Below are 11,631 nucleotides of genomic sequence, written 5' to 3'. Positions count from 1 at the left end.
CGGTTTTTCGAGCAGCTCTTATTATACGAAGGATTTCGTAGCTCGGACGCTACCCGCCAATGCACTCGCCATCGGGCAGCTAAGACGACGCAAGCGATTTCGGTTTTTCGAGCAGCTCTTATTATACGTAAGATTCTGCAGCTCGGACGCTACCCACCTACAGCCAGCATAGTCGGGAGTCGCGAGAGTAGTCTCAGTATGCACTTGCCACCGGGCAGCGAAGACAGAGTAGCAGACAATTTCGGTTTTTCGAGCAGCTCTTATTATACGTAAGATTCTGCAGCTCGGACGCTACCCACCTACAGCCAGCATAGTCGGGAGTCGCGAGAGTAGTCTCAGTATGCACTTGCCACCGGGCAGCGAAGACAGAGTAGCAGACAATTTCGGTTTTTCGAGCAGCTCTTATTATACGAAGGATTTCGTAGCTCGGACGCTACCCGCCAATGCACTCGCCATCGGGCAGCTAAGACGACGCAAGCGATTTCGGTTTTTCGAGCAGCTCTTATTATACGTAAGATTCTGCAGCGCGGACGCTACCCACCTACAGCCAGCATAGTCGGGAGTCGCGAGAGTAGTCTCAGTATGCACTTGCCACCGGGCAGCGAAGACAGAGTAGCAGACAATTTCGGTTTTTCGAGCAGCTCTTATTATACGAAGGATTTCGTAGCTCGGACGCTACCCGCCAATGCACTCGCCATCGGGCAGCTAAGACGACGCAAGCGATTTCGGTTTTTCGAGCAGCTCTTATTATACGTAAGATTCTGCAGCTCGGACGCTACCCACCTACAGCCAGCATAGTCGGGAGTCGCGAGAGTAGTCTCAGTATGCACTTGCCACCGGGCAGCGAAGACAGAGTAGCAGACAATTTCGGTTTTTCGAGCAGCTCTTATTATACGTAAGAGTCTGCAGCTCGGACGCTACCCACCTACAGCCAGCATAGTCGGGAGTCGCGAGAGTAGTCTCAGTATGCACTTGCCACCGGGCAGCGAAGACAGAGTAGCAGACAATTTCGGTTTTTCGAGCAGCTCTTATTATACGAAGGATTTCGTAGCTCGGACGCTACCCGCCAATGCACTCGCCATCGGGCAGCTAAGACGACGCAAGCGATTTCGGTTTTTCGAGCAGCTCTTATTATACGTAAGATTCTGCAGCTCGGACGCTACCCTCCTACAGCCAGCATAGTCGGGAGTCGCGAGAGTAGTCTCAGTATGCACTTGCCACCGGGCAGCGAAGACAGAGTAGCAGAGAATTTCGGTTTTTCGAGCAGCTCTTATTATACGTAAGATTCTGCAGCTCGGACGCTACCCACCTACAGCCAGCATAGTCGGGAGTCGCGAGAGTAGTCTCAGTATGCACTTGCCACCGGGCAGCGAAGACAGAGTAGCAGACAATTTCGGTTTTTCGAGCAGCTCTTATTATACGTAAGATTCTGCAGCTCGGACGCTACCCACCTACAGCCAGCATAGTCGGGAGTCGCGAGAGTAGTCTCAGTATGCACTTGCCACCGGGCAGCGAAGACAGAGTAGCAGACTATTTCGGTTTTTCGAGCAGCTCTTATTATACGTAAGATTCTGCAGCTCGGACGCTACCCACCTACAGCCAGCATAGTCGGGAGTCGCGAGATTAGTCTCAGTATGCACTTGCCACCGGGCAGCGAAGACAGAGTAGAAGACAATTTCGGTTTTTCGAGCAGCTCTTATTATACGTAAGATTCTGCAGCTCGGACGCTACCCACCTACAGCCAGCATAGTCGGGAGTCGCGAGAGTAGTCTCAGTATGCACTTGCCACCGGGCAGCGAAGACAGAGTAGCAGAAAATTTCGGTTTTTCGAGCAGCTCTTATTATACGTAAGATTCTGCAGCTCGGACGCTACCCACCTACAGCCAGCATAGTCGGGAGTCGCGAGTGTAGTCTCAGTATACGCTTGCCACCGGGCAGCGAAGACAGAGTAGCAGACAATTTCGGTTTTTCGAGCAGCTCTTATTATACGAAGGATTTCGTAGCTCGGACGCTACCCGCCAATGCACTCGCCATCGGGCAGCTAAGACGACGCAAGCGATTTCGGTTTTTCGAGCAGCTCTTATTATACGTAAGATTCTGCAGCTCGGACGCTACCCACCTACAGCCAGCATAGTCGGGAGTCGCGAGAGTAGTCTCAGTATACACTTGCCAGCGGGCAGCGAAGACAGAGTAGCAGACAATTTCGGTTTTTCGAGCAGCTCTTATTATACGAAGGATTTCGTAGCTCGGACGCTACCCGCCAATGCACTCGCCATCGGGCAGCTAAGACGACGCAAGCGATTTCGGTTTTTCGAGCAGCTCTTATTATACGTAAGATTCTGCAGCTCGGACGCTACCCACCTACAGCCAGCATAGTCGGGAGTCGCGAGAGTAGTCTCAGTATGCACTTGCCACCGGGCAGCGAAGACAGAGTAGCAGACAATTTCGGTTTTTCGAGCAGCTCTTATTATACGTAAGATTCTGCAGCTCGGACGCTACCCACCTACAGCCAGCATAGTCGGGAGTCGCGAGAGTAGTCTCAGTATGCACTTGCCACCGGGCAGCGAAGACAGAGTAGCAGACAATTTCGGTTTTTCGAGCAGCTCTTATTATACGAAGGATTTCGTAGCTCGGACGCTACCCGCCAATGCACTCGCCATCGGGCAGCTAAGACGACGCAAGCGATTTCGGTTTTTCGAGCAGCTCTTATTATACGTAAGATTCTGCAGCGCGGACGCTACCCACCTACAGCCAGCATAGTCGGGAGTCGCGAGAGTAGTCTCAGTATGCACTTGCCACCGGGCAGCGAAGACAGAGTAGAAGACAATTTCGGTTTTTCGAGCAGCTCTTATTATACGAAGGATTTCGTAGCTCGGACGCTACCCGCCAATGCACTCGCCATCGGGCAGCTAAGACGACGCAAGCGATTTCGGTTTTTCGAGCAGCTCTTATTATACGTAAGATTCTGCAGCTCGGACGCTACCCACCTACAGCCAGCATAGTCGGGAGTCGCGAGAGTAGTCTCAGTATGCACTTGCCACCGGGCAGCGAAGACAGAGTAGCAGACAATTTCGGTTTTTCGAGCAGCTCTTATTATACGTAAGATTCTGCAGCTCGGACGCTACCCACCTACAGCCAGCATAGTCGGGAGTCGCGAGAGTAGTCTCAGTATGCACTTGCCACCGGGCAGCGAAGACAGAGTAGCAGACAATTTCGGTTTTTCGAGCAGCTCTTATTATACGTAAGATTCTGCAGCTCGGACGCTACCCACCTACAGCCAGCATAGTCGGGAGTCGCGAGAGTAGTCTCAGTATGCACTTGCCACCGGGCAGCGAAGACAGAGTAGCAGACAATTTCGGTTTTTCGAGCAGCTCTTATTATACGAAGGATTTCGTAGCTCGGACGCTACCCGCCAATGCACTCGCCATCGGGCAGCTAAGACGACGCAAGCGATTTCGGTTTTTCGAGCAGCTCTTATTATACGTAAGATTCTGCAGCGCGGACGCTACCCACCTACAGCCAGCATAGTCGGGAGTCGCGAGAGTAGTCTCAGTATGCACTTGCCACCGGGCAGCGAAGACAGAGTAGCAGACAATTTCGGTTTTTCGAGCAGCTCTTATTATACGAAGGATTTCGTAGCTCGGACGCTACCCGCCAATGCACTCGCCATCGGGCAGCTAAGACGACGCAAGCGATTTCGGTTTTTCGAGCAGCTCTTATTATACGTAAGATTCTGCAGCTCGGACGCTACCCACCTACAGCCAGCATAGTCGGGAGTCGCGAGAGTAGTCTCAGTATGCACTTGCCACCGGGCAGCGAAGACAGAGTAGCAGACAATTTCGGTTTTTCGAGCAGCTCTTATTATACGTAAGAGTCTGCAGCTCGGACGCTACCCACCTACAGCCAGCATAGTCGGGAGTCGCGAGAGTAGTCTCAGTATGCACTTGCCACCGGGCAGCGAAGACAGAGTAGCAGACAATTTCGGTTTTTCGAGCAGCTCTTATTATACGTAAGATTCTGCAGCTCGGACGCTACCCACCTACAGCCAGCATAGTCGGAAGTCGTGAGTGTAGTCTCAGTATGCACTTGCCACCGGGCAGCGAAGACAGAGTAGCAGACAATTTCGGTTTTTCGAGCAGCTCTTATTATACGAAGGATTTCGTAGCTCGGACGCTACCCGCCAATGCACTCGCCATCGGGCAGCTAAGACGACGCAAGCGATTTCGGTTTTTCGAGCAGCTCTTATTATACGTAAGATTCTGCAGCGCGGACGCTACCCACCTACAGCCAGCATAGTCGGGAGTCGCGAGAGTAGTCTCAGTATGCACTTGCCACCGGGCAGCGAAGACAGAGTAGCAGACAATTTCGGTTTTTCGAGCAGCTCTTATTATACGAAGGATTTCGTAGCTCGGACGCTACCCGCCAATGCACTCGCCATCGGGCAGCTAAGACGACGCAAGCGATTTCGGTTTTTCGAGCAGCTCTTATTATACGTAAGATTCTGCAGCTCGGACGCTACCCACCTACAGCCAGCATAGTCGGGAGTCGCGAGAGTAGTCTCAGTATGCACTTGCCACCGGGCAGCGAAGACAGAGTAGCAGACAATTTCGGTTTTTCGAGCAGCTCTTATTATACGTAAGAGTCTGCAGCTCGGACGCTACCCACCTACAGCCAGCATAGTCGGGAGTCGCGAGAGTAGTCTCAGTATGCACTTGCCACCGGGCAGCGAAGACAGAGTAGCAGACAATTTCGGTTTTTCGAGCAGCTCTTATTATACGAAGGATTTCGTAGCTCGGACGCTACCCGCCAATGCACTCGCCATCGGGCAGCTAAGACGACGCAAGCGATTTCGGTTTTTCGAGCAGCTCTTATTATACGTAAGATTCTGCAGCTCGGACGCTACCCACCTACAGCCAGCATAGTCGGGAGTCGCGAGAGTAGTCTCAGTATGCACTTGCCACCGGGCAGCGAAGACAGAGTAGCAGAGAATTTCGGTTTTTCGAGCAGCTCTTATTATACGTAAGAGTCTGCAGCTCGGACGCTACCCACCTACAGCCAGCATAGTCGGGAGTCGCGAGAGTAGTCTCAGTATGCACTTGCCACCGGGCAGCGAAGACAGAGTAGCAGACAATTTCGGGTTTTCGAGCAGCTCTTATTATACGTAAGATTCTGCAGCTCGGCCGCGATGCACCGACAGCCAGCATAGTCGGGAGTCGCGAGAGTAGTCTCAGTATGCACTTGCCACCGGGCAGCGAAGACAGAATAGCAGACAATTTCGGGTTTTCGAGCAGCTCTTATTATACGTAAGATTCTGCAGCTCGGCCGCGATGCACCGACAGCCAGCATAGTCGGGAGTCGCGAGAGTAGTCTCAGTATGCACTTGCCACCGGGCAGCGAAGACAGAGTAGCAGACAATTTCGGTTTTTCGAGCAGCTCTTATTATACGTAAGATTCTGCAGCTCGGCCGCGATGCACCGACAGCCAGCATAGTCGGGAGTCGCGAGAGTAGTCTCAGTATGCACTTGCCACCGGGCAGCGAAGACAGAGTAGCAGAAAATTTCGGTTTTTCGAGCAGCTCTTATTATACGTAAGATTCTGCAGCTCGGACGCTACCCACCTACAGCCAGCATAGTCGGGAGTCGCGAGAGTAGTCTCAGTATGCACTTGCCACCGGGCAGCGAAGACAGAGTAGCAGACAATTTCGGTTTTTCGAGCAGCTCTTATTATACGTAAGATTCTGCAGCTCGGACGCTACCCACCTACAGCCAGCATAGTCGGGAGTCGCGAGAGTAGTCTCAGTATGCACTTGCCACCGGGCAGCGAAGACAGAGTAGCAGACTATTTCGGTTTTTCGAGCAGCTCTTATTATACGTAAGATTCTGCAGCTCGGACGCTACCCACCTACAGCCAGCATAGTCGGGAGTCGCGAGATTAGTCTCAGTATGCACTTGCCACCGGGCAGCGAAGACAGAGTAGAAGACAATTTCGGTTTTTCGAGCAGCTCTTATTATACGTAAGATTCTGCAGCTCGGCCGCGATGCACCGACAGCCAGCATAGTCGGGAGTCGCGAGAGTAGTCTCAGTATGCACTTGCCACCGGGCAGCGAAGACAGAGTAGCAGAAAATTTCGGTTTTTCGAGCAGCTCTTATTATACGTAAGATTCTGCAGCTCGGACGCTACCCACCTACAGCCAGCATAGTCGGGAGTCGCGAGTGTAGTCTCAGTATACGCTTGCCACCGGGCAGCGAAGACAGAGTAGCAGACAATTTCGGTTTTTCGAGCAGCTCTTATTATACGAAGGATTTCGTAGCTCGGACGCTACCCGCCAATGCACTCGCCATCGGGCAGCTAAGACGACGCAAGCGATTTCGGTTTTTCGAGCAGCTCTTATTATACGTAAGATTCTGCAGCGCGGACGCTACCCACCTACAGCCAGCATAGTCGGGAGTCGCGAGAGTAGTCTCAGTATGCACTTGCCACCGGGCAGCGAAGACAGAGTAGCAGACAATTTCGGTTTTTCGAGCAGCTCTTATTATACGAAGGATTTCGTAGCTCGGACGCTACCCGCCAATGCACTCGCCATCGGGCAGCTAAGACGACGCAAGCGATTTCGGTTTTTCGAGCAGCTCTTATTATACGTAAGATTCTGCAGCTCGGACGCTACCCACCTACAGCCAGCATAGTCGGGAGTCGCGAGAGTAGTCTCAGTATGCACTTGCCACCGGGCAGCGAAGACAGAGTAGCAGACAATTTCGGTTTTTCGAGCAGCTCTTATTATACGTAAGATTCTGCAGCTCGGACGCTACCCACCTACAGCCAGCATAGTCGGGAGTCGCGAGAGTAGTCTCAGTATGCACTTGCCACCGGGCAGCGAAGACAGAGTAGCAGACAATTTCGGTTTTTCGAGCAGCTCTTATTATACGTAAGATTCTGCAGCTCGGACGCTACCCACCTACAGCCAGCATAGTCGGGAGTCGCGAGAGTAGTCTCAGTATGCACTTGCCACCGGGCAGCGAAGACAGAGTAGCAGACAATTTCGGTTTTTCGAGCAGCTCTTATTATACGAAGGATTTCGTAGCTCGGACGCTACCCGCCAATGCACTCGCCATCGGGCAGCTAAGACGACGCAAGCGATTTCGGTTTTTCGAGCAGCTCTTATTATACGTAAGATTCTGCAGCGCGGACGCTACCCACCTACAGCCAGCATAGTCGGGAGTCGCGAGAGTAGTCTCAGTATGCACTTGCCACCGGGCAGCGAAGACAGAGTAGCAGACAATTTCGGTTTTTCGAGCAGCTCTTATTATACGAAGGATTTCGTAGCTCGGACGCTACCCGCCAATGCACTCGCCATCGGGCAGCTAAGACGACGCAAGCGATTTCGGTTTTTCGAGCAGCTCTTATTATACGTAAGATTCTGCAGCTCGGACGCTACCCACCTACAGCCAGCATAGTCGGGAGTCGCGAGAGTAGTCTCAGTATGCACTTGCCACCGGGCAGCGAAGACAGAGTAGCAGACAATTTCGGTTTTTCGAGCAGCTCTTATTATACGTAAGAGTCTGCAGCTCGGACGCTACCCACCTACAGCCAGCATAGTCGGGAGTCGCGAGAGTAGTCTCAGTATGCACTTGCCACCGGGCAGCGAAGACAGAGTAGCAGACAATTTCGGTTTTTCGAGCAGCTCTTATTATACGTAAGATTCTGCAGCTCGGACGCTACCCACCTACAGCCAGCATAGTCGGAAGTCGTGAGTGTAGTCTCAGTATACACTTGCCACCGGGCAGCGAAGACAGAGTAGCAGACAATTTCGGTTTTTCGAGCAGCTCTTATTATACGAAGGATTTCGTAGCTCGGACGCTACCCGCCAATGCACTCGCCATCGGGCAGCTAAGACGACGCAAGCGATTTCGGTTTTTCGAGCAGCTCTTATTATACGTAAGATTCTGCAGCTCGGACGCTACCCACCTACAGCCAGCATAGTCGGGAGTCGCGAGAGTAGTCTCAGTATGCACTTGCCACCGGGCAGCGAAGACAGAGTAGCAGACAATTTCGGTTTTTCGAGCAGCTCTTATTATACGTAAGAGTCTGCAGCTCGGACGCTACCCACCTACAGCCAGCATAGTCGGGAGTCGCGAGAGTAGTCTCAGTATGCACTTGCCACCGGGCAGCGAAGACAGAGTAGCAGACAATTTCGGTTTTTCGAGCAGCTCTTATTATACGTAAGATTCTGCAGCTCGGACGCTACCCACCTACAGCCAGCATAGTCGGAAGTCGTGAGTGTAGTCTCAGTATACACTTGCCACCGGGCAGCGAAGACAGAGTAGCAGACAATTTCGGTTTTTCGAGCAGCTCTTATTATACGAAGGATTTCGTAGCTCGGACGCTACCCGCCAATGCACTCGCCATCGGGCAGCTAAGACGACGCAAGCGATTTCGGTTTTTCGAGCAGCTCTTATTATACGTAAGATTCTGCACTTCGGACGCTACCCACCTACAGCCAGCATAGTCGGGAGTCGCGAGAGTAGTCTCAGTATGCACTTGCCACCGGGCAGCGAAGACAGAGTAGCAGAGAATTTCGGTTTTTCGAGCAGCTCTTATTATACGTAAGAGTCTGCAGCTCGGACGCTACCCACCTACAGCCAGCATAGTCGGGAGTCGCGAGAGTAGTCTCAGTATGCACTTGCCACCGGGCAGCGAAGACAGAGTAGCAGACAATTTCGGGTTTTCGAGCAGCTCTTATTATACGTAAGATTCTGCAGCTCGGCCGCGATGCACCGACAGCCAGCATAGTCGGGAGTCGCGAGAGTAGTCTCAGTATGCACTTGCCACCGGGCAGCGAAGACAGAGTAGCAGACAATTTCGGGTTTTCGAGCAGCTCTTATTATACGTAAGATTCTGCAGCTCGGCCGCGATGCACCGACAGCCAGCATAGTCGGGAGTCGCGAGAGTAGTCTCAGTATGCACTTGCCACCGGGCAGCGAAGACAGAGTAGCAGACAATTTCGGTTTTTCGAGCAGCTCTTATTATACGTAAGATTCTGCAGCTCGGCCGCGATGCACCGACAGCCAGCATAGTCGGGAGTCGCGAGAGTAGTCTCAGTATGCACTTGCCACCGGGCAGCGAAGACAGAGTAGCAGAAAATTTCGGTTTTTCGAGCAGCTCTTATTATACGTAAGATTCTGCAGCTCGGACGCTACCCACCTACAGCCAGCATAGTCGGGAGTCGCGAGAGTAGTCTCAGTATGCACTTGCCACCGGGCAGCGAAGACAGAGTAGCAGACAATTTCGGTTTTTCGAGCAGCTCTTATTATACGTAAGATTCTGCAGCTCGGCCGCGATGCACCGACAGCCAGCATAGTCGGGAGTCGCGAGTGTAGTCTCAGTATGCACTTGCCACCGGGCAGCGAAGACAGAGCAGCAGGCAATTTCGGTTTTCGAGCAGCTAAGCACTAAGTAATAGCCTCTTTTATCGTATAGCTATAGTGGCTTATTAGATTACCTGCTAGCTTGGACTAGCGACATAGTATTTTTCGTGGATAGAGTTTGTGAACATAAGTCTAGAGGAGGTGGCATCAACAGCTTATTATACTGTGGCATATAAGGTGTTAACCCCAACTATTGGTGCCATCTATTAACTCGCTACGGCTTATGTTATTTTAGGTTTTTTTATTACTTACCCTCTGTGGATAAGAAAGAGTGCAATAATTGATTACTTACCAACATCGGTAAGCCACTTTACAATAACAATAGTCGTACAAGTAAACGTTTTTTTATTAACCTAGAAGATTAATGTTTCGTAATTTGAAGTCTACAAAGAAGCATATAAGGTGTACATATGTGACTGTACAATATTATAAGTATTTATAAATTGCTACTAAGTACCTTTGAAAAATGCTTTATAAGTAGTTAGTGTATGTCGTACTTGGAAGAAAATGTAACCTTAGAAATAACAGGGATTTTGGTTGATTGCCTTATTTGTAAAGAAAGATCATTGACTGTTTAGAACTTTGTTGAATCAGTAGATGTGATAAATTACAAAAAGATTAATTTTAGCACCTTATTTATTCATATTTATGAAAATGATTAAAAAAGATAAATAGCGACCTTATAGATCTTGTTTGTAGCAAAATATTAAGCAATTACATCATTCATTTATTAATTTATTCAAGTGCCAACAAAGATAAATAATGAAACCAGAGATAGCATTAGCTTTAATCATGAAGAGATGGAGAGACTGGCAAGAAGTTGCTAGATATCAACTTCCAGCTCAGCAAGAAGCTGAACGACAAAACCTTTTAGAGCTGTTTGTGCTCTATCAAAAAATGAAGAAGAAAAAAAGTCAAGCCACTCAGGTGCAATTTGCTATAGAGCAACCTATTTCTCAGGTAGAAGCTCGAGAAGAAAAGATTAGGAAAGGTAATGATGCCTTGGTAGTTTATTCACAGCCAGTGGATTATGAAAAATATTTTGAATACATAAGAATGGATGTGGAGACTTACAATGAATTGTTTAAATTGCTTGAACCCAAAATAAAGAAACAATTTCTAATTAAATATCCTATTCCAGCACATACTCGTTTACAAATATGTTTAAGGTATTTAGCATCAGGTGATAGTATGACATCCATTTCCAGTGCATTTAAAGTTGCAAATAACACAGTTTCAAAAATTGTGACGGATACTTGTCAAGCTATTTGGGATGTTTTGAGCAATCTTGTATTTCCCACACCCTCAGTAGATCTCTGGAAGGAAAGGGCACATTCTTTTGAAACACAATGGGACTTTACACATTGTATTGGTGCAATAGATTCAAGACAGCTGGTACTTCAGGTAATTTAAGTTTGAAAATGGAATTGATTATCTTTGTTTATGTTATGATTTTGCAAGAACTGGCATTATTTTCTTCAGACTCCTGTCAATACTGAATCGAATTACTGTAAAACAAACGAGACAATAGTACTTTGTGCAATTATTGATGCAAATTCTTGTTTTTCCTTGATAAATATTGACGTCGAAGAAGTTCTCGAAGATGGAATAAATTTTGCTGCAAGTGAAACAGGATGCCACTTGCAAGACAATACATATGACATACCAGCTCCATCGAAAATTAACGAAACTGGACCAGAATTACCCTACGTTTTAGCTGGTAATGAGAATTTTCCTTTAACAGTCAATCTGTTGCGACCTTATGCTGCAACAAGTGATTTAGATCTGCCAAAGCAAGTTTTTAACTATAGAATCGGACGCGCGCGAAAATGTTCAGACTGTGCTTTCCGTATTCTCACAAATCAATGGAGGATTTTTCACAAAAAATTTTCAAATAGCGCATCTAATACGATAAAGATTACTAAAGCAGCAATATGTTTGCATAATTTTTTAATGAACAAAGAAAACAGTCGACCCTTTCAAGATAGACGTTACTCTTTACTCTCAGAATCTGATAGAGAATATAATATACTTGGATGTACTAATGTAAGCATTTCTTCTGAAATTCCTTCAGAAAATGCAGAGACTGTTAGAAATATGTTTAAAGACTTGTTCTGTGAAGATGGTGCAATTTTACTAGAGTGGGAATAAATTTAGTAAATATGTTGTTCAATTAGTTTTTATTAAATTACCTCTAAGATGTATTCA

General features: G+C 48.8%; 1 protein-coding gene across 3 annotated transcripts; it reads left to right on the top strand.

Moving 5' to 3' along the window:
* Positions 1 to 9,709: 9,709 nt before the first annotated feature.
* LOC100678796 (protein ALP1-like) lies at positions 9,710 to 11,596 on the top strand. 3 transcript variants are annotated; one of them, XM_008210059.4, is made up of 3 exons: positions 9,731 to 9,825; positions 10,168 to 10,827; positions 10,906 to 11,596. In XM_008210059.4, the coding sequence occupies exons 2-3, from the start codon at positions 10,186 to 10,188 to the stop codon at positions 11,572 to 11,574; spliced, it is 1,311 nt and encodes a 436-aa protein (XP_008208281.1). In that variant the 5' UTR covers positions 9,731 to 9,825; positions 10,168 to 10,185; the 3' UTR covers positions 11,575 to 11,596. The 3 variants fall into 3 exon arrangements, with proteins under 3 accessions (XP_003426874.1, XP_008208281.1, XP_031789547.1); XM_031933687.2 differs by having other exon boundaries at positions 9,736 to 9,951; XM_003426826.5 differs by having other exon boundaries at positions 9,710 to 10,827.
* The last annotated feature ends 35 nt before the right edge of the window (positions 11,597 to 11,631 follow it).

Source organism: Nasonia vitripennis, chromosome 1, assembly GCF_009193385.2.
Source record: "Nasonia vitripennis strain AsymCx chromosome 1, Nvit_psr_1.1, whole genome shotgun sequence".
Taxonomy (NCBI): Eukaryota; Metazoa; Arthropoda; class Insecta; order Hymenoptera; family Pteromalidae; genus Nasonia; species Nasonia vitripennis.
This window is presented reverse-complemented; position numbering and strand designations above follow the sequence as displayed.